Source organism: Eleginops maclovinus, chromosome 2 (genome assembly GCF_036324505.1).
Source record: "Eleginops maclovinus isolate JMC-PN-2008 ecotype Puerto Natales chromosome 2, JC_Emac_rtc_rv5, whole genome shotgun sequence".
Taxonomy (NCBI): Eukaryota; Metazoa; Chordata; class Actinopteri; order Perciformes; family Eleginopidae; genus Eleginops; species Eleginops maclovinus.
The window spans coordinates 14811523-14834188 of NC_086350.1; the positions used below are offsets into that span (position 1 = coordinate 14811523).

General features: G+C 39.3%; 5 protein-coding genes across 6 annotated transcripts in view; 3 read left to right on the forward strand and 2 right to left on the reverse strand.

The window, feature by feature from the left end:
• Positions 1-1880, forward strand: part of LOC134881177 (gastricsin-like) — a 3050-nt gene extending 1170 nt beyond the window's left edge. Inside the window, exons 5-9 of the mRNA XM_063908337.1 lie at positions 317-516; positions 645-761; positions 883-1030; positions 1280-1378; positions 1521-1880. Of these exons, the coding sequence (XP_063764407.1) occupies positions 317-516; positions 645-761; positions 883-1030; positions 1280-1378; positions 1521-1676 (720 nt within the window). The 3' untranslated portion in view covers positions 1677-1880. The remainder of the gene's footprint in view (positions 1-316; positions 517-644; positions 762-882; positions 1031-1279; positions 1379-1520) is intronic.
• Positions 1-7569, reverse strand: part of mapk8ip2 (mitogen-activated protein kinase 8 interacting protein 2) — a 25237-nt gene extending 17668 nt beyond the window's left edge. For both annotated transcript variants that reach the window (XM_063908303.1, XM_063908297.1), the window contains exon 1: positions 7117-7569. In XM_063908303.1, the coding sequence (XP_063764373.1) occupies positions 7117-7181 (65 nt within the window). In that variant the 5' untranslated portion in view covers positions 7182-7569. The remainder of the gene's footprint in view (positions 1-7116) is intronic.
• Positions 7570-8490: 921 nt separating this feature from the next.
• Positions 8491-10794, reverse strand: LOC134880307 (zona pellucida sperm-binding protein 3-like). The gene is made up of 8 exons (XM_063907192.1): positions 10348-10794; positions 10097-10215; positions 9813-9916; positions 9530-9707; positions 9322-9439; positions 9146-9228; positions 8908-9071; positions 8491-8801 (listed from the first exon to the last, which is right to left on the reverse strand). The coding sequence occupies exons 1-8, from the start codon at positions 10792-10794 to the stop codon at positions 8737-8739; spliced, it is 1278 nt and encodes a 425-aa protein (XP_063763262.1). The 3' UTR covers positions 8491-8736.
• A 1045-nt stretch (positions 10795-11839) lies between these two features.
• Positions 11840-14475, forward strand: LOC134880628 (zona pellucida sperm-binding protein 4-like). The gene is given in 10 exon segments (XM_063907626.1): positions 11840-12150; positions 12152-12384; positions 12501-12685; positions 12779-12876; positions 13104-13261; positions 13391-13583; positions 13677-13839; positions 13940-14014; position 14198; positions 14326-14475. Coding segments are annotated over 10 exon segments (1497 nt in total). The 3' UTR covers positions 14406-14475.
• A 676-nt stretch (positions 14476-15151) lies between these two features.
• chkb (choline kinase beta) lies at positions 15152-22657 on the forward strand. The gene is made up of 11 exons (XM_063907178.1): positions 15152-15712; positions 16873-16981; positions 17114-17227; positions 17490-17623; positions 17707-17811; positions 19281-19339; positions 20277-20364; positions 20502-20610; positions 21299-21399; positions 21489-21570; positions 21701-22657. The coding sequence occupies exons 1-11, from the start codon at positions 15222-15224 to the stop codon at positions 21755-21757; spliced, it is 1449 nt and encodes a 482-aa protein (XP_063763248.1). The 5' UTR covers positions 15152-15221; the 3' UTR covers positions 21758-22657.
• The last annotated feature ends 9 nt before the right edge of the window (positions 22658-22666 follow it).

A 22666-nucleotide genomic window follows, 5' to 3' on the forward strand; every position in this document is an offset into this window, starting at 1 on the left:
TCAATAACACCTCAAAGAGTCATGTCTCACAGTAAAAACATACCAGTCAAAGATGTAGCGAGAGTTGAATTGAACCGGAAAGTTTCAATACAGGAAGTGTATTCGATTAGTGAAAAGACAATGAAATATACTGTACATGTGTATACACTAGATAATAGAAAAAATATTTTGATGATTCCTAGGAACAACAGAGGTCTACCCTAATTGTTTGTTAACGTTGCCGTCTACACTCATATAGGCTGTAGCTTGAATATGTATAAACACAATCTATGAATTGACATCCTACTCATCACAATGGTTGCTTTTGGAACCATAGGTTGGCGGCATTGTGATCAATAACCAGGAGATCGGTCTGAGCACAAATGAACCTGGTCAGAACTTTGTTTATGCCAAGTTCGACGGCATCCTCGGCCTGTCCTACCCAAGCATCTCAGCTGGAGGAGAGACTCCCGTCATGGACAACATGATTTCTCAGAATCTGCTGGGTGCCGACATTTTTGCTTTCTATCTCTCCAGGTATAACTGTCACAAGACTTCTATTTAAGTACTGTCAAACATACACTATCAAATAGAGGATATTACCTCAGATATTACTGTATAACCACATTGTGAGCTTTCAGATAAGTTTTGGATGTGTGATTTAGGGGAGGACAGCAAGGCAGCGTGCTGTCTTTCGGAGGATATGACACCAGCCTGTACCAGGGACAGATCTACTGGACCCCTGTCACCTCTGAGACCTACTGGCAGATCGGAGTTCAAGGGTCCGTGCTTTTCCTCATTCATTATTAATGCTAAACATCAGATGATTACTTACATTACATTAGTGCTTATTGTGTGTTCCAGAAATAACTGAAAAATATATACTATTGTGGTGCTTTGCAGATTCCAGATCAATGGTGAAGAGACCGGCTGGTGCTCTCAGGGCTGCCAGTCCGTTGTGGACACTGGAACCTCAACACTGACGGCCCCAAGCCAGTACATAGGTTACATCATGCAGGCCATCGGCGCTCAACAGAACCAGTATGGAATGGTAAGACAAATTAACAGACAGACAGACAGACACTCTCATATTGAAGAAGTAGAAAAATAAGCCAACATTATTATTCCTTATAGAGATCAGGTTTATCTGAAAGCTACATCATTTATAAGTCATTATGAGCATAGAGTGAGGGTCCCAATCACACATCAAAAGAGGAGAAGCAGGAACGTAAAGTGTATTAATTGGAGTTTGTTTCAGTTTCTGTCTCTTTTAATATCTTTATGTTGTCTTGATCTCCAGTACACGGTGGACTGCAGCCAGGTCAACAACCTGCCAACTCTCAGCTTTGTTATTAGTGGTGTTGCCTTAGCTTTGCCTCCTTCTGCTTACATCAATCAGGTAAGTTACTACATGCATGCTCCAAATAAGCTTGTATTTTGTGCGTGTTTTTTCATTTATGTGCATAATGTATTTTTTTATTTCTTTGTAAGCAATGTAATTAACCTTTCCAATCTCCGGTCTCCACCTCCAACACTACCAGAATGGAGACCAGTACTGCACTGTTAACATCGCCCCCACATACCTTCCCTCTCGTAACGGCCAGCCCCTGTGGATCTTTGGGGATGTGTTCCTCAGAGAGTACTACTCCATCTACGACCGCACCTACAACCGCGTCGGCTTTGCTTCAGCTGCCTAAAAGTCATCATTGTAACATAACCATAAACCTGACCAGAATATAAGGAGTCTGTGTCCACTCAACCACTCTTCTAATAAATTGGTATTAATATATGTACATCCTCCTGGTATGTTCAAATTAAGTTTTGTATCTTCTGAACTAAAAATGTAAAATCTGGACATTAAATTGCATAATTCTTACCAACAATAAAGGTTCAAATGCTTATTGCAAGTGTTTTAATATTTCATCCTTCTAAAAATGTATTATCCTCACAGCACAGGAACAAGGCTGAGGCTCATAAAAGGGGTTTTCCTCAATTAAAAGTTAACCCTGAGATTTTGTGCATCTACTGTAAATGTATCCCACAAGTACTGTCCCTTTATAAATGTCCTACAAACCTGGAAAAATATATTGAAATCTAACTACAAATCTACAACAAATATTTAGAGAATCCTCCGACAAATGCACATATGCATGCTCTGGGCTTCATAGCACTTGTTTTTATTCACATCACGGTGATTGAATCAGGATTAAAAAGCTTTTTTTCTTCAGTTTTTAATTTTCTTTCTCCTGTCACTTTTTTGATCCCCCCAGATTCCATTTTGTTTGTGTGCTTATCTGCTGAGTGTAGGAGGTTTCTGCAATGCATGTCCCAACAGTGTGGCCCCATTTCCCCTAAACTGCAAAACCTCAAAATGTGTGTCAGTGAAAAGCTGCAGAGAATAACAACAACAGCAAAGGCCTCTGTCCTTTCCTCGGAGAGTTAAAACACAGAGTGGATCCATCCGATATGTTTATTACATTTGTTTGTCCCTTTATGAAATATTCTGGACTATTTCTATTTCAGTATCTATACTGCATGAGATGCATCCACCACTGCAGTGTCTACATTACATGCCCATGTTCCTGCTTTTTGTTTCGACAGCTTCCAAGTGAGCGTGCCGTTCCTGTCACACCATGTTGTGTACCACTTGCTGCATATCAGACAGCCTACCGTGACATCCTTTGCATTTAGCCCACCTCCGCTTGCGATAATTCTTAATAATAGGGATTTGAAGCTAAGTCTCACCCCTCATGCTCCTCTCCACTAGAAATCATACCACTCGCATATTCATGCAGGAAAAGAGCCATGGGTCTCTACCTATTCTGAATTGTGATATGCTAAGCAAGATGAGAATACTAACACAAGGAATAACAGTCAGCACAAAATGAACAATCACTAATGGCGGTCATGTTGCTGCAATGGCACACCCAGATCCTGGCATTGCTTAGATTTAGCATCCACCCCTGTGTGTCTTCAGGTCTCTTTTCTTTTCATTTTCTCTCTGCCCTTCTCATGCTTTGACAATCTCTCCAGCCCACATTTGTTTTATCATTTATTCACTGCCACAGCTGATACTGTCATATCCAGTACAGAAATGTTTGAACCAGCACACAGTCATCTTTGCTTGTCTAATTCTGTAAGTACACTGACCGCATGTTAACCATGCAGTGGATCCTTAATTGTCTGATAAAATAATGTCAACTGTCTCGCAAAATCTAACTCCTGAGTTGTGTTGTGTGCGCTTTGCGAATCAACACTCGTTCAAGTTTTCAGAATTGATTAGTAATAAAACATCCATAATGCCCAACATTTGATTGTGAATCATTCATGTTTCTGGAATTTTTCTGAATTTGCTGATTTTATTTGTCTAACATTAGAGTAAATTATTATATGATTATGAACTATTATAGTCTTTTTAGGTTTTGGACATTTGAAAATGGAACTTTGGACATTTTTTTATACTCAAGCTGTATAGCCACTCACCAAAAAACCCAGGGAGTCTCATCACAACAATGTCATAAAAAGTAAATGTCAGTAACACTGTATGTATGAAAAAAAGCTGATAACCATAGCTAATAAATGTGAAAAAATAAATAAATAAAAGCGAAACGAAATAAGAATCTGAGAAGAATTGAACACTGATGACAGTATTAAATAGATGTAGGAACAGTATCAAATAGAAATCCATGGGGGGATGGGCGATGAGGCGTCTTCTGTAATTGCGCTGCCTTTCAACCATCAACACCTGTTTCACTGTGACATCATCATCTTTAAAAGGATATATCATGTGGTTGCTACTGACTCATTAACAAGATCAATTTCCCAGGCTTTTTACCGACCATCAGTCTTCAGTAATGTAGAGACACACCCACACAAGCAAATAAACTCGGGCACACACATATGAGTCATACATTTAAGCTAATGAAGCACTTTCTGTTGTCTGTGTCAGATCCAAACCTGATGATTACACCGTCTTTGAACCAAAGGCGGAGATGATGCATCGGTTTGCTCAGCGGTGATGATTTCATGTCCTCAGATGTAAAGCAAATGTTGCTTGTATGTGAAAAATTCACTGCGGTAATATTGATGATAAACAGATGGAAATAGACTGTGTGAATGTGACTTGTTCAATTATTATCATCTAAAAACATAGCAAGTGTTAGCTGTACATAGTGTGAGAGAGAGAGGAAATACCAAAATACAAAGAGAGATAGAAATACAGCAGGAGGCAGAGATGGGATGCTTAAGCTAAACTGAATCTGTATTTGATGTAAGCCTCTTACCCCATGGTTACTATACCCACCACTCACTCCCTCCCCCTGCCTTCTCGAACAGCCTTCAAAGAGACTGTAGGCAAAAGTGGAACATCGACTGCTAAACATATCAGATTCATAGGGAAGGGAGGGTAGGCAATCGTTGGGAGGCTTACTGGAAATGTTGAGTAGTCAAGCTTTAAAGCATTGATGAATACAACACTGGCTGAATACAATTGTATCAATCTGGGGTCAAATGATCTTTTCAAATCCAAAACCATTTAGATCCATTGTCAGGCTGAAACTAAGGATTGCTTTCAATATTGGTTAACATGCAATCACATTTGCGATTTGTTTATAGGTATCAGAGAACTTAAATATATTTTAAAAATATATTAATGTATAAAAAAAACAGAAAATACTCACATTCTAGAAACTCCAACCAGTGAGTCTCTGGCATGTTTACCTCAAAGATTAAGATTGATAATAAAAATATACAGTATGTTGATACAAAGATATATTAATCTACTAATTATATGGAGCTTGGTTGTCTCCATTTAAAGCTTTGTTCAGTCTTTAAGCAAGAAGATCTATCAAAAAAATAGATACTTAATGACTGACCTCACATATGCCACACTGTGTTTTATTGAGCTTGATCACAATGTGAATGTGTTCTAGATTAAAATGAGATAAAGAGTCGGTAAGTGATTTATTTAACCATCAAGGAACCACATCCATCCCTCCCGCATACTACCAGCCTGGCACCCAAAAAAATGACCTCACCAGACTGCATTGAGACTGCTGCCTCAGCAAATCTACTCAAACAACTCCTTTAACAAAATCCATGAATTCTGAAGTATAGGTTATTGATACATTATGAGTTAACCTGTGATGATCAGCACATTTGTTTTAGGTTTCTGTAAATTGTTACATCAATTTAAAAGAGCGCTATGTGTTTGTTGTCCAGGCAATGTAGGAGAAATAGTAATCATTTCTGGTGTTCAGGAGAGAAAGAAAGGCTCTCTTAGTTACGGATTATGTTGCCCATTGGAAACAGTGTTTAGGTTATGTAAAGCAGATTACTGTACTACACCAGCACAACACCAGTGGATCGTCCATAAATCAGTCAAACACAGAAACTGAGACATAACAAGCACAAACATTGACACACATTATTGAATGAGAGATGCACATTAAAACGACAATCTACAAATACAGACATTGATTGCTCCAAATACTCATATTTAATCAAGTGAATTATAGGTATAGTCTGAAATTGATGATCAATAGCTGACCTGAAATAAACTTGTATGTACTCTTGAATGCACATAAACTAATTAAAACATATAGAATGTAGCTGTTAATGTCCACTCCATTAAGTACATTTGTAGGGCATGCAGCTGCCCTTGAGATATCTTCTGTAACACTGCATTTATTTTTGACAGCTGAGAAGTAAACTGCAAAGACTATATTTGGAGTCAGAGAAAAAGCACATATAAAGAGTAATTAGAAATATTTATTAGATAAATAAAAGATAAATGCAAAGCAGCTTACTCCAACTGTTTGGCAAAACTGTAAATTTAAATTATTGAGCCAAAGCTAGGCTCTGTGATTTAAACTAAGGTCATGGGTAGTCATGCAAAAAATCAGGTCTATTGATCCGATATGATCTGTCCATGAGACGAGGCTCCAGTGTGTAACCAAATCCACCATGAGTGCATGTTGAGGATATAAAATCCACTGGGACCTGGTTTACTAATGTGATTGCTTTCAGTAAGGACATTAGACAAGCAGAGGCAGACAAGGAAAATGCTGTGGCATAATATCCATAAGTGCAGAGAGCCACATCTTTACTTTATTTAAACTTTCTGGTGCTGTGAGCAACATCAAATAAATACTATAATACCCCTTATTTCTGCCTCTCTATGGATGAGTTAGCAAAATTACTGCAACCTTGTAGCAAAACAATATAATAACAAGGAAATACAAAAATGGTTGTTGTAATGTTGCCTAGGATTTTTTCTGCTGTATTTGTATTTTCATCAGCATCAATCGGCATGAAGTTATTGCAAAATGGAAATGGAAATAAACCTATCGTGTTTTATAACATACTGTATGTCTCAAGGCAAAGCTTACTGAGTATTGCAGCAGCCTTAACACAATTTCACCAAATAACAGCATAGTGTCCTCATCTTACCTCATTTACATACCAACAACAATTATACTAAAGAAACCATGTCATGTATCATGTACAAAACATAAACAACCTTGGGGAGAATAGTGTAGGCTAATGTTACACTTAATATGCGCGAGTTATTGATCAATGGTAACAGCCATTAGAATCACACTCTGAATTGTGTCAAGGCAAGAAGAAAACGCAAGCAGATTTTTCATATTGTGAGTCTCAGACGTCATTTGAGAGGCGTTTGAAACTATATCGATATCAGAACTTCCGTGAATCATTGTTCAGCAACATGCCCTTGCCTCAACAGGGCGTGGGCCTCGCACAGAGAATGCGCAAGGCGGGTGCCTTTCACTAACCGTTTAAGATCAATCATTTGTCATCTATTTTTTCAAATGTATTCTTCTTCACCCTGTTCTGGGAATATTCTAAGTTGAATTAAAAAAAACCTTGTCTTTAAGGAATGCATCACATCCAAAACACAAACAGCCGGCTTTGATCAGCTGCAGTACCTATTGGCGTGCAGGGAGGCAGGCCTGGGAGGTTATTAAAATATCTATTACTATCCATGGTAGCGAATGTTCGTTTGCAATATCAAATCAAAACAAAACAGATAGATGTGTTTATCATCTTTAGTGACCTTTCCTCCACTCATCAACCGTGCGCATCGTCCCCCATCATCCCCCCACTGTAAGCTCTTACCTGCAACCAGGAGGAGAGAGGGAATGGAAAGTGGATAGGGAAAACATCTCGGCTCTGTCCGCCATCTTCTTCCACAAATGACTCAGAGCGACTGCAGAAAATCAAGGAGGGGAGCGCAGTCCATTCACAGTCACAGGGCAGAGGATAGACGCAGCTGTGGACAGAAGGTTTTCTCTCCGCGGCCCCACAGATGCCCCCCTGGCCGCAAAGCCTTCAATCAGACGAGCCTGCTCAGCACCATCAAATCTGCATTCAAACATCCACACAAGCGGGGAAGCAAGGGGGTGACAATGTAGAAATGATCTTCAAAAAGCAGTGCACAAGACCGCAGAAATCAAAATACAATCCCGTGTCCTCCCGATACGTCCACGCGAAGCATGAGCGGACAGGATGGTACCGCAGTCCGCCTTTTTCCTCGCCAAATATCTGCTGCTGTGTGATGCTGCCTTTGACACAGCGGATACAGGCCAGCAGTGCGGAGACAGGCAGTGACAGAGAGGAGGGGTGTGTAGCAGAGGCGGTATAACGTCAGTGCCGTTACGGTGTGAGCAGGCTTTCCTGTGTGGATGCAGACAGAGCTTTGAAGCTTGCAAGCATACAGGAAAACAGTGGCATGAAATGGCAAATCCCATAGAGTGTTTCCAATGACATTACACCGAAACGTAAAACAAATCAAAATGCAAAGGTCGATGACACATAGCCAACTTTTAAGGTACAAATTTGGGAAATATCAGGACACGAAGACAACGTGCCAGAAAATAAATTGAAGAAGAAAATGTCTTAAAAAAGGTAAGATGCAAAATGAAACACGTGCTCAATATAAATAGACTGTTGTTATACAATTTATTTTCTGAAACATTTCTGTAGGGTAGGCCTATTATGAACAAAGGTCTTTAAGCACACCTGACACCTATCTAAAATGCATTATCTGTGGTAGAATTATCATAATAAGGCAAACAGAACATATGGATCTTTTTTCCTCCAGATAACGCTCTGACTTTCAGAGAAAAATACATTAAAATATAGGCATTGGGGGAACTTAAAGGTGATCAGCTACCTTTTTTTTTATTGCATCAAAGATTGTAAGTGAATTATCAAGCAGAGCAACTTAGCCCAGACTTTGAGTTTGAAGGGGAATGAAGAGACTTTTGAGGTACTGTATTTTACCGTACCGAGCAGGAGCAATGTGGAGCTGTTCACTGCCTGTGGTACTGAAGTGTAAATCGCTAAACTGCAGTTTACACTCTGTGGCACACGGGGGCAGTAAACGTTTACACACAGCCCTTTTCCTTGACTAGAAGTTATCAACCAACAAATTGATGAAATGGAAGGACACTTAAACGACGATTTACAGTCAACAGTATGAACTGAACAGGCTTTCTCCTAATAAAATATGGAGCATTTACCAGAGGGCAATGTAAAGCAAGTTATACTTTTTTCTTTTCTGTGTCTTACACCTTTATTAGTTTTTGTATACTTCAAATTCTGCCTAAATATGGCTTATCTTCTTGTTTAAGCTGAACTATGAAAAGGAGGGAAAAGGACTATAAAAACATACAGACAGTTATTAACCAATGAGAATGTTTAATTTCATGTTCATAGCCATGCCAGGAAATTGAGTTAAGCGATCACCACCTCTCCAATGGTGAGTGGGCCCAGGGTGACATCACCTTCCCATTCCAAAACTAGAAAGAAAGACAGAAGACACAGGTTGTCTTACAACACTGGCACACATTCAGTAGGAATGCATACAATATAAAATGCTTTCAATAAAAAAATAATTTAACATACCGTTATTTTCATTTTGGGACACATCACGGATCTTCCTTTCAGTTGACTGACCCCACTGACCAGGTGTGGCGGCAGACCCAACTCCGGTAGCTCCACCAGTTTCTCCAAATCCACCAGATTCACAGGAGCCACAAGCTGCATCCTGTCCGCTAGCCTCCTTCCACCTAGGAAGAAAAGAAGAAAAGTTAATACTGTACAAATACTCCAATAACACATTTTCACAAAAGCACAGACTCACCCATTGATGTAGGAACAAGCTCTATAATCACTTCCGATGGGATAGGCGGTGGATGAAGCTTTCAGATGGCATGTAATGTAGAGCTTTTAGAAGAGGAGAGTTGAGTTATTATAAGATGTATTTTTGCTGCATGGGATGTATAGCAGAACATTTTAAATCAGTCTTGGGATGCCCACCAGTCCACTGTCAGTGCCCTGGAACCTGAAGGCCTCCAACTGGAACTGAAGCTTGTTTTCTGCAGTGCGAGCCATGAACCTAGAGTTAGAGCCTGTGATCCTTGCATCAACCAAACACCTGCATGCAGAAAAAACACATTAGAGGAAACTCTTGGGTTTGTGATCGCCAATTTTCACTGTACACATCAATTTAAATGAGCCAACTCACCCATTGTTTTCAATGAAGGCATAGTTAGGCCTTGAGTTCATGTCAGGTGCAATGGTGGCTACGCAGCTGCTCACACAAACACGGAGGGGCACGTGGAAGAATTGCTTGACAACAGCCTCAATATTTATGGTGTCTCCCAAGAAATACTGGTAGCTTGGCCTCTCATATTGCCAGTCATCTGATCAAACATAAAATAACATTTTAACACTGTTGCACAATATACATTTAAAATCAAAGCTTTATAAAATGTATATTCTGCAGATTAAATGTTTTTCTAACTCACCAGTCATAAGTCTCAAGGTGAAATACAAGAATTCCTCTGACACCTTAACTGCAGAGAATGGGATCCACAGGGGGTCAAGAGGAAGGCTGCTCACATTGTGCTTCCTAAATGATGAAATATGTTTGCTTAAAATGCAGCCAAAGTCATTTTAATATGCATCCCCCACAACTAATCGGATTTGGTGATCCATGGTTAATTGACATATTAGGTTAGGGCAATGGAGATCAGTTTATGTTATTTATTATATGTTTTTCTGTTCGTTTTCACACTAATGGTCTTATTACCTTGGGTAGTGGCATTCCACAATTATGGAAGCTTTGCTGGTCCTCACCACAAGAGAATCGCCCACAGGTTTGGGATCATAGAACAGAGTGAAGCTGTAGACGATGGAATCTTCTGTCATCTAGTCGAGAAATTAATATAGCACAAACAAATGGCATCATACGTGAACATATTGGTTTATCATCTTTTTAAATAACATTCATTGCAATCTTTTATTTAATTTTTAAGTGACTAGCATGTTTATTGTGCTTACAGTTAATGTGCTAAGACAACTGTGCAGTTCTGTCTCAAAAATCAACACTTGAGCAGCATTATCCTCTGCGACGGGGCCACAGTTTCCCAGGGTAATGTCGCGAGGGTTGATTAATTGGCCAATCCCAAAAAAGTCCTTCTTGGCTTCTACGTGAGCGGTGCTCTCTCTGCACTCGACAGCAACAGTTGCAGCAGAAACAGGATACCTCAACTCAAAAGGCACCTCGACTTCGGGCTCAGGCTTGGGGTCTTCAGGGTATTCCCAGGTGAGAGGTCTCTCAAAAGTCTGCTTACTCTGTTGGGGCACCGTAGGCTGTTGTTTGACCGGCTCCTGTCTCACTGCTGGCTTCTGGTATTTAGGTGCTGCCAGCTTATCCCACTGAGCTTCACATAAGCTGCCAAATAAGGCAAGTGCCACAAGGCACAAAACTGTGCACTTCATCATCATCGCTTCACAACAGCGGGTGTTCTACACAGTTCACTAGGTGCTGTCAAGAAGATGGACATGTGCACCTACTTTTATATTAAGCGATCATGTTTACTTCCACAACATTCCCACCCCTTATGTTGGTCATTCCCCCTCAGACCTGATGAGCTTGAATGCTAAGCCAATGAAATGATTGCTGCTTTGACGAAAGCAATGCCTACAGCTCTGGTCATGCATATTCAAGTAGGTTTAGATTATTTAAAAAATAAAGAGCAGTATAAATAAATAGCATTATGAACACAAAACTAGATTTGCTGACATAAAACAATGTGATGGTTTGCATAATAATGAGGGTCTCATTTGAAAGTAACTTTTGAAATTTCCAAAATTCGTGGTCACAAAAAGTCATGCTGGCCTTGGGTCAGGTCTACCTGCCCTCAGCATGGCATGTCAAACTCAATATTTTGCCAAAGTACATTTTGTGGAGAGCTGCAAATCAATATGGTCCTCCCTTTCCAGGTGGATATTTCTAAATGACCTTTACTGTGTTTTCTTAGAGATAAAATAGATGGGTGATCTTGATTAGTTGAAAGAGTTTATAAATGAAATAAACGGAACATGAATGTTATAAATATATGAATTGATAGTATATATGCATGAATCCAGCCATTTACAGAATGGTGAAAGGCTTGACGTATACGCACATGCACCTACTTGACTCATTTCGTTATACTTGACTCATTTGCATGCTATCCTTGTTTTTATGGGTGTTTGTTTATTCAATAAAACATTTATATGTGTCAATAAATCAGGGGGTTCTCAAGCATTGGTTGGAGACTAATTAATAAATATTCATGTTTATTCAAAAGTGAGTTCTCTATCTTGTGATGCAATATCTCTAGAATTCATGTTGTTGTCCCCTGAGTTTATATATTAGGATTATCTGATTGGAAGTTCTGGGTAGCAAATAGGATGTGAGTCCTCATCAAGTCAACATTACCCATATGCCAACCTTATAAAAGTCAGCATAGTAGCACCATTTTTTCCCACAGTATTTCGTTTTGCAATGAAGCTGATATGTGGTTCTTTTTTGGCAGTTGCCCTGCTTGGCTGTCTGATTGACGCTCAATATTTCAAACAGCCCCAGCAGCCCCAGCAGCCTGAGCAGCCTCAACAGCCTCAGCAGCCTCAGCAGCCTCAGCAGCCTAAACAGCCACAGAGGCCTGAGCCGCCCCAACTGCCTAAGCAGCCTCAGCAGCCAGCGGCCCCCCCTAAATGGAGCCCACCTCAGCAGCCCCAGCCGCCTCAGTGGCCTCAGCAGCCTCAGCAGCCTAAACAGCCACAGAGGCCTAAGCAGCCTCAGCAGCCAGCGGCCCCCCCCTAAATGGAACCCACCTCAGCAGCCTCAGCAGCCAGCAACTCCCCCTAAATGGAGCCCACCTCAGCAGCCTCAGCAGCCTCAACAGCCCCAGAATCACATAGAAGCAGTTCAATCTTGTGAACTTGCTGAGCATCAAAAGATACAGTGTGGAGCTCCTGACATCTCTGCTGCACACTGTGAAGCGATAAAATGCTGCTTTGATGGACGCCGGTGCTATTATGGAAAATCTGGTAAATGATTTTCCTCCTCAAAAAGAAAAAAAAACATGTGTATCTCTGTTAATTAAAACATGTTCAAAGAGTTTAGCATTAGCCATAGTCTTTACATTTAAATGTGTTGTTTTCAGTGACCCTTCAGTGCACCAAGGATGGTCAATTCATTGTGGTGGTGGCCAAAGATGCCACCCTACCCAACATTGACTTAGAAACAGTTAATTTCCTTGAAGTGGACGAAACCTGCAATCCTGTTGGCACAACTTCAGACTTTGCCATCTACCAATTCCCTGTCACTGCCTGCGGCACTGTCATGATGGTAAGGATTGTGATTTAGTTGACTGTATAATGTCATTAGTATTCATTTTCATTGGGTAGTAATTAAAACTGAAATACTGCCAACTTAATGTAGGAGGAGCCTGGCGTTATCATCTATGAGAACCGGATGTCCTCCTATTATGAGGTTGCTATTGGACCCAATGGAGCCATCACCAGGGACAGTCACTATGAGTATATTTATTTTTATTTGTTTAACTCTTAGTGGTCACAACATGAAAGATTACTACTCCTATTGCTACTGTTACTGCTCTGCTAAGGCTCAAAGTATTCAGAAAATTTAGTGGTATCAATAAAATACTATGAGTTGACCTTGAATTCTCTACAATGGGTTGAGGTTAGTTCATTGTGATATTTCACAAGACTTTTCTCACTGACATACACCTAATTTCTTGTCTTAGGCTGCTTGTCCAGTGTAGATACATTGGCACCTCAATTGAGGCTCTAGTCATTGAGGTTGGCCTGGTTCCTCCACCACCCCCAGTTGCAGCTCCAGGACCCCTGAGTGTGGAGCTAAGGCTGGCCAACGGACAGTGTTCAGTCAAGGGATGTAATGAAGGTTAGAGTGAAGGACATAGTCAGAATCCCTTTATTCGTCCCACAGAGGGGAAATTTAAAAACTGTATGTTGTGCCGTCAGTCTCATTTGGCAGTGGTTGTGCACTAACCAACTTTTTTTGCTTGAGCAGAGGAGGAGGCCTTCAGCTCTTTTTACGTGGACTCTGACTACCCCGTCACGAAGGTACTCAGAGACCCTGTGTACGTAGAAGTTTGTATACTGGAGAGGACTGATCCCAACATTGTATTGACTCTTGGAAGATGCTGGGCAACTGCCGACCCCTACTCTCAAAGTCTTCCTCAGTGGGACTTGCTGGTTGATGGGTAAGAGTAGGTGTTCATTTGACTTGGAAATAGGCTTTTATTAAACCTTGTACGAGGCTATACTCAAAACATATTCTTCACTCTTTGCCATAGCTGCCCATACCGTGACGACCGCTATTTGACCTCTCTGGTCCCTGTGGACGCCTCATCAGGACTCATGTACCCAACCCACCACAGGCGTTTTGTTTTCAAGATGTTCACGTTTGTATCTGTTGGAGGTGCTGACCAAAATGCTATGACTCCTCTCAAGGAAAAGGTATAAGAAACAAACATCTAAGACAAAGGAGTTACATTTGTATATATATTTTTTGTAATATCACCTTCAGTCCTCATAATTACAAACATTTTTTTACCAGGTGTATATCCACTGTAAAGCAGCTGTGTGCCAACCGTCTGTCGGAGATAATTGTGAACCCAGGTGCTCAGAAACAGTAAGCATAACAATATTCAATGTGAAAATATTTACCAATTTTATCTTACTCTGAAGTCTGTAAAATTCACATTCTGGGAGTTTATTCCAGATATTTGGAGTATAATAATTAATGATGCTTCTCCATGTTTAGTTCTGACTTTGTAAGCAGACCCGTCAAACACAGTAACACTCTAAATTGAAGAGTCATGTTTTTTAAGTCTTACATAGGAAAAGTATGATACATGGTTTGAAAAATAAAAACACATCATTTTATGTCTTTTTCAACCTCAAGTCTGACAGCAACTGACCTTTGCATTGTATTCTACACAGGGAGAGACGTTTCTGTCGTGAGAGGCTCGAGAGATGAGACCATAGTGGTTAGCAGTAAGGAGCTGGTCATCATTCAATAACAACATCCAGACATTACATTATCATGATTTCTCTTTTCTTGATGTAAAGTAAAAAGTCATTGAGTTTCAAATAAATACCCAAGTTGCTGAAATATGTTTTCGAGTCTTGAATTGACATTGACATATTATGCCTCAACATACTGTACATGACTTAAATTCAAGCTTTATTTATAGCACATCCAAAAACATCTGCTGTTTGACCAAAACACACACAGAAAAGAAAAAAGAGTCAATGTTTGAAGCTTACCTCTATCAAAAGATAACAATTCTTAAACAGTAAGCTGTTTTTATTTATTGTTGTTTCAGAGAGTGTTAAATCATAGGAATATGTATGCTTATTGTTTAAATTCAGTGCTTAGCAATAAATCATGGTTTCCCACATGTAGCCTACATTTACAATTATGGATATCGAATTTGGAGTTTGCAATAATTGATTAATCAAGTACGTAAGTGTTATTTTGTGTATCATTATCAGTGAGACCAAACAACAAATTGCTTAAAAGAATTAGAAGACTCAATATACAGCACAAATATGCTCTTTAACCAAACCGTTCAAAATACACAACGTAAAGTAGCATAGCCAAACATGAACACTACACTTCCCAGAATCCTTCAGTGTGCAGGAAGACGACGTCAAAAGTTACCACATAGAAACGACCAATTAGAACAGGCTCAAGAACAGGTAATCGAAATGTGATTGGACAATAAATATGCCAGTTTACCTCTTGTGCAAATCACCAGTTACTGCGCGTCCGACGAGGAGAAACACCCATTTTAAAAGCCGAATTGACTTTAATACTTGCGAACTCCCCTCCCATGCGGTTCAGATTATCCGGCTATGTTTGCCTCTTCCGGTTGCGTAGCCTTACAGTTAAACTGCGAACGCCAGCGAGTCAGTATTGTGTCTTCAGACCGACACATCACACCGGTATCGCTTTGTTCTTCGCCTGGAAACTCAAGATGCAGTCGGGTGGAAATGGCAGCGGATTCCTGGAGGGCCCGGGCAGAGCACAGAAGTCGGGGCTCTCTAGCAACATTCCAACTATCACAACAGAAGATGCAGGTCCTCCGTCAGAGAAGAAACGAGTGGGAGGCATGCTTGTCGTCAACGAGAGAAACCTGAGGACCCCGAGTCCCTTATCTGGGGCCAACTGTGATGATGACTCGGAGGCAGAGGCTTTCCGGGATGGGAGAACCGAGGAGGTGGACCGGGACACCAGGAGCAGGGCGTTCGCCTGGTGCAGAGACTTTCTGTCTGGGTCGTGGAAGACCATCAAAGAACGGGATTTTCAAATAAGCATTGTTAGGTAAACAATGGAAAGTACAGCTGTAAGCCTACTGAAGATGAAATACACTATAATGTCCTTATCTTAATACTAGAGGTTTTTAAATAAGGTAATTTTAAAACGTATCCGTGGATCACTGGTGCGTCGATGTCTTAAATTTCTTATAACAGTCTTTTAGCAGTCTTTTATACATCCGAATGTAATTGTTTGGGGTCCCTTAATACAAAAACATATCTACTTGACATCATCGCACCTCATTATGTACACTAAAATTGACCCCAAATGTGAAATGGGTAATAATCATTCTCGTATTCTTTGTTGATGTTTACAGTCACAAACAATGTGTAGTGTATTGTGTCGCCTATTTCACATTTTGTAACAACGGTATCTGCTGATACAGTTAGATCTATGCATTTTTTAAGTTCTGGTTTTAGTGTGAAAAGAGCAGTGAAGTTTCATATTGATGTGTGTGTATAGTGGTAATGTAAACAATACTAAACTAAAAGTATTTACAATAACTGCACTAAAATATGTATAGGTGAAAACAGCAAAGGGATAATTTGAGGAGAAGGTGCACCATGTTGCCTACTAAGGCTGAGCCAGCCGCTAGTTAGGCAAGCAGTCTTGAGCTGCAGATGTAAAAAAAAAAACAGGTCCTTTGTGTTTTCTTAACCACATTTCCTTAACCTTAGTGAGGCTCATCAGGACTTAATTAAGTAAAACTACAATTGTATGTAGACAGACTTCTAAAGGCACATTTAAACATTGGCGTGTGGCTTCTTATGATACTGTTTCATGTAGGCTGTATAAACATGGACAACAGCCAAAGATGTGTTACTTTAATGATGATACAATGTATCCTATGCTGAAGGGGATAATAAAGGAAGAGTAAAGCTCCTTTGCTTATCTTCCAAAGAAATCAATAGGTCATGGCTCCCGCTTAGGTTCTTTCGCTCAGTGAGGAAGCAAAAAAGATTTAACAGCAACCTTAGTGCAAGTGATCGGTCACTTTAGACACTATGGCAATGCAGTTGGTTTGCACGTATTGTACTGGTTTAGTGACTAATAACTATTTAACTATAACAACTATCTAAATGAAACAATAGCTATACACCTATAACTATGTGTAATGACATTAACTTTGCCCTGATGTGATAGCACTGCTGTTTTCCTTTTTGCAGTGGGGGGCTGAGTAACCTGCTCTACCTGTGTAGTTTGCCTGACCATGTGCCTGCTGTGGGAGAGGAACCTCGCGTGGTGCTCCTCAGAGTGTATGGTGCCATCTTACAGGTTGGTCTGTTCACATGTTGATTTACTATGGAGGAAAAAATATAATCTCCCTAGTCATTCTTCTATCATATTCCTCCACCTGGAAGTCTAAACTAAAGCAAAAATGTAACAAACTGCCTTTCTGTGATGCAGGGAGTGGACTCCCTGGTGCTGGAAAGTGTGATGTTTGCCATCCTGGCAGAAAGAACTTTAGGACCAAAACTCTATGGCATCTTTCCCCAGGGACGTTTAGAACAGTACTTTCCGGTATAACACACACACACACACACACACACACACACGAAAATAATGTTTTAAAGCATTCAACATTCAGGGTTCAAATCAAATCTTAATTTCCGTTGAACACATTTCTTCTGCTTTGAATATGAAAAAACAATAACTGTAGGTTTAACATTATATCTTGTAAGTACCATGAAATGTGTGGGGATTTAAAGGTCTTAGTATATGTATTTGATCTAGTGCCTTATGTAGAGTAAGCATTGGTATCCTCTTTTATCTGTTTTTACAGAATACCCGTATGCGCACAGATCAACTTTCCGATCCTGCCATATCAGCTGAGATTGCCACCAAGGTGGCATGTTTCCATGAGATGAGCATGCCCTTTAACAAAGAGCCCAGGTGGCTCTTTGGGACCCTTGACAAGTAAGTAAAAGAAGGTATCTCCTTCTTTTACTAGAACTGTCTGCTTTTTAATAATTAGATGTAATTTCTTCTTTTTCCTTTAGATACATGGATCAAGTTATGAAGCTTAATTTTGTACGTGAAGCACATGTAAAGAAGTACAAGAAGCTTTTGAAATCAGACCTGCCTGCTGAGCTGGAGAGTCTGCGGTGAGTTGGGGCACATGCCTCAAATATACATAAATATAACATCAATATTGTGTTGCATGAAGTGATTTTATACATAGTATAAATAAAACCTCAAAGTTACAGTGAAGTAGAGATAAGGAGAAAAAAACTGAAAATACAGTATACCAACAACAAAACAACTACTGGCTAGCATAAATACAAACGCACAAACATACACAGTCATGCAAGATGTGCGAGGATAAAAATGCGATACAATAAATATTGTATTTTTTTCTTTTTTTAATCACAATTTAGCAGGAGGATTATTGCACATTTAAGCAAAACCATCGTGATTCAGAGTTTTGCAGTCGGTGTCAAAACAATATTTTGAGGGGAAGTTTAAAAATCGATGATGCAATCACCATTTATTTAAGCCAAGTGTCAACAAGAGCCATCTCATATCGCTTACTGTAATTTACCCTCTGTAAATACTGCTCACACTGTTTCTAGTACATGCATATCTCTATTCCATTGTCTTTACTCAATATTCTGTGCATTGACATTAATGCTGAACCTAATCTGATGTCATCTAGATGTTAGGAGAGGTGTCAGTTTAGCCTGTTTTACTACTGACGTTTCAGGACCACCACCAAAAACCCAAAATGTATATTTAAATGTAAAGAGTATATGGTACACGAATAAAGCCGCAGGGTTATTGTTTTGGATTTCTTGCAAACAAGAATGTAATCATTGAGACAGGACACTCTGTATTTTCCTTTTCAGTCTAAGAACTGACCTTTGTCCCATTCCATCCACGACTTCACAGCTGAGTCCTCCAGGTGGGCTGATCTCGGCAGCCAATCAGCACAGTGTTTATTGTCACTATTTATCTATGAGCACATGTTTTATCTTTTAGATATGTAGCGGTCTCCCACTGACTTCTGAAAACAGATATGAGATTTCACATGCTATCTTCTTGGAGTGATGTAAACATGTCAGTTCATCAGGAATTATGCATCACTCCACCCCCCGTCAGTATATTTCATATTTTAGTTCCATAATCCTAAGCTTCTAGAGAATTGAATAACACTTTTGCCATTCATTCAAAAAGTAGCTCTGGAGCTTTCTCAAAACTACACTTAATGATCACAATGGATGATCTTATGGGTTACATAAAAAGATGCTTTCAAGTACTAATTACATTTTGCCTATTACTCTTTCCTTCCCCGCTATCCTTCGCAAATAATACCACTTAAGTAGAGATGTTGGTCAAATGGAGATATGTTTTTATGTAATTCACTGCTCCATATATGTTTTCATTGCCGTAGTGTAGTAACTGCAGTCTCTACGACATCAATACTTTTATTTTGTCTCGCCGAATTTCTTTTAAATTTGTATTCATAATTAGCAAGTAACACTGCCTGCAAAGGCGTCACTGACAAGCTCCTTCTTTCCTCTCCCTTTCTTTGTCAACATCTACTCTGTTCGTCTGGCTCTTTAACCCACCACAGTGCGTTGCTAGCAGAGACTCCATCACCAGTGGTGTTCTGCCACAATGACGTCCAGGAAGGTAAACTTTAATCCTCTCACTGCTAATGTATCCTCGAACTTCTAACTTGGGCTAATTGATCGACCCTCAGCAGTTATTACCATAAGTCAAAGAAAGGCTACGGTGTGGTTATTAATGGAAACTGCTCAAATTCATATGCATCTTCCTGTGTTTGGAGATGAAGAATACGAGGTGGTGGCCAGAGATTTAGCTTTGTAATGAATAAGTCTCTTAGAATAGGCAACTACTTGAGCTGAAGTTACATATTAAAGATATGTGGAAAAGTGAAAAATATACACATGGCTGATTTTGATTATGATAATATCCGATATTAAAATAATATGAGTTATTATTGCTTACATTACACTAATACTATGACAGGTTTTGCTCATATGGGTGGCTTTACAGCTCTTCCTGTGTACAGGCAAGTCAAGTTTGTACTCGCTTATCTGGGAAAACAAATTTGTCACAGAGCTGACTTTGTACATTGTGACATTGTCATTGAGAATGAGATAAGGTATTTCGTCATACTGCCACACTGTTATGTACACTGAAGTTTTAGGATTTACCACAACTGAGGGCACCCAGGCTGAGTACTTGCCACAGCAGCCAGAATTAAAATCCGACCTGTGGCTCTGTGCTCCATGTTGGCCCCTCTCTCCTACTTTTATGTCTATTTGTTTCAGTATCTTATAAAGCCATAATTGTGACCCACAAAAAATAGTAGTGTCCAAACCGAGACCAAAAGTACATATGAGCATGTCCACATTCCACTATTGGCCATTTACTGTATTTATAAGATGCAAACCCCTGAATCGCTAAACATATATATGTTTCTACAATAGCGGTATTAATTATGCAAAACAATGTGACTCGAGAAGTTCAGTTATAACAGAAGATGTGACATACCTCACAGTAGCTAAAATGATTAAGACAAAACCTTGTTTTGCTGCTGCAGGTAACATTCTGATGCTGGAAGACAAGGACCACAACATAACAGACAGACTCATGCTGATTGACTTTGAGTACAGCAGTTACAATTACAGGTAAAGGCGTTGATCAATATATCGACCGTAATGATTCATTTTGCTGAGAAATATGTTGTTTGGGCTACACTTAGATGCATACACTTGAATTGTGCTCTTTTGTTTTCAAATGACTAATGTATTACTCTTTCATGTAGGGGGTTTGACTTTGGGAACCATTTCTGTGAGTGGATGTATGACTACACCTATAACCAGTGGCCCTTCTTCAAAGCCATACAGGCTAACTATCCCACCAGAGAGCAGCAGGTCAGTCCAAACCAGAGATGAACAAAAGCACCCTTTTCAGCCAAATCCTTGAGACTCCCATAAAAGACACTCACAGTGTTGATGTTTAAACCAAAAATATAACGCAATCTCTTTTGGGAAATAGATATGCTCTGATCATTCAGTGCCATCTAGTGGTTAAAATTGTTAATGCACATTTTAGGTTCTGATGGCAATAGTGAACTTTTCTGTGAACTTCAAATAAGGCTAGATAAGATTATAAACCTGCAACCTAGTTGTTGGAATCTGTATTGGTACAGCATGCAATCTCAGTTTTAGTGCAAATAAATAAATGAAAATAATCGATAACCATCAAAACAATGCAAACAAAAAGGAAATTTGAAAAACTGAAATTATTTTAATCCTCCAGATCATTGAGATCCTTCCAGGGTCTGCAGTTGATTGGTATTAGTTAAGACAAGCCTGTAACACTATCCAGTGGAGAGAGACTGGGAGAAGATGTAGGCTGGGTGGGAGGGGTCACTAGTTTAATTAGCTTTCTTCCATTTTCTGTGTAACGAGACTTGGTTTTCCTGATAGCATAGTGCAGTACGTTAAACAGTGCAGATATAGGGGATCACAACATGGGTAAACAAATAATGATCTTAATCATTAAGATGATACCTTTTTTAACAACTTTTTTTAACGTGTCACTTGTTTTTAAATTCAGCTTCATTTCATCAGAGCCTATTTGGCACAGCATAGAAGACACTCTGACATATCCAAGGACGATACACGGGTGGAGGAGGACATGATAGTTGAAGCTAACAGGTAAAACTTGGTTTACAGCAACGCTATGTATGATTAAACGTTATAGCAGAATCACCAAAGGCTTGGTCCATTCTTTCTGTGATTTGTAGGTATGCATTAGCTTCACATTTCCTCTGGGGGCTTTGGTCCATCATTCAAGCAAAGATTTCCAAGATCGAGTTTGGATACATGGTAAGGAATTATATTTTATTTCAGATTCTTAAACGAACACCAGTGGTATACATCTATTTCAATAAACACAATCATGTTTTGTCACTCATTTATTTGATATTGCCATGAAGTAAACTTTATTGTTTTGCAGGACTATGCCCAGTGCCGCTTTGATTGCTACTTCAAGTTAAAGAAAGCCTTCTCCTGATTCCCTGTGTTTTAATATAAAATGTACTAGTACTATGCAGCTCTGCTTACTACAAGCAATTTTGGGTGAAAGATACACATGTTCATTTGAACATAATTCAGAAATCCATCCTAATAAAGCACTAACACCTTTCTCTGCAATGTGAAATTCTTTTGTTGTTGTTTAGCATTTGAGGGGCTCAATATGATGGCCTGCTACTGTAGTAAATAATTCTGGTCATGTCTGTAAATTTGAGTAATTTAGAGTTTTTAGTTTTATTCTACCTCGCTCATTCTTTCTGAGGTCCATTCTACATTAGGGTTATTCTTTGGAGGTCCAATAATGTTAAGTTGATAGCTTAATTACTCACATTCAACAAAATGATAGACAAGTGTAAGGTTATGTCAGTAATATTGGATCCATTAACTATATACTGCAAACTGTCTTGTTACCTCTCTCTTCTATTTATCATTGTATGAATGTAATATTATAAGACCTATCCTATTTTGTGTTTTCATTTTTGTGTTTTTTTTTTTCTGCCAAGAAAATCCTAACATTTGTCATCTCATCTGTAGTTTTATATAACTAAAATGTACTCTGGCACTTCTAGTCAACTAAGTTAAGCTACATTGCTTAGCTACAATGAACTAAATGTTATTGTTTGAATACCATTATGATTGTATTTATTTAGAAGGCCTCCTGTATTTGACAAGGTACTTTCTTCACCAAATGTCATGAATGTACTACATTTTCACAAGGCCTCATCAGTTTAGCAGCTTAACTGTGCCTCATTAACTATGTAGATGTTTTTAAAGCAACACTTCCTGTACAAGTTAATACTGTGTTATATGTATTATGTTGGTCCTGCTAGTAAAAACTACTACTGTAGTTCAAATCTAATAAACACATGTTAAGAACCTGTGTCAATGC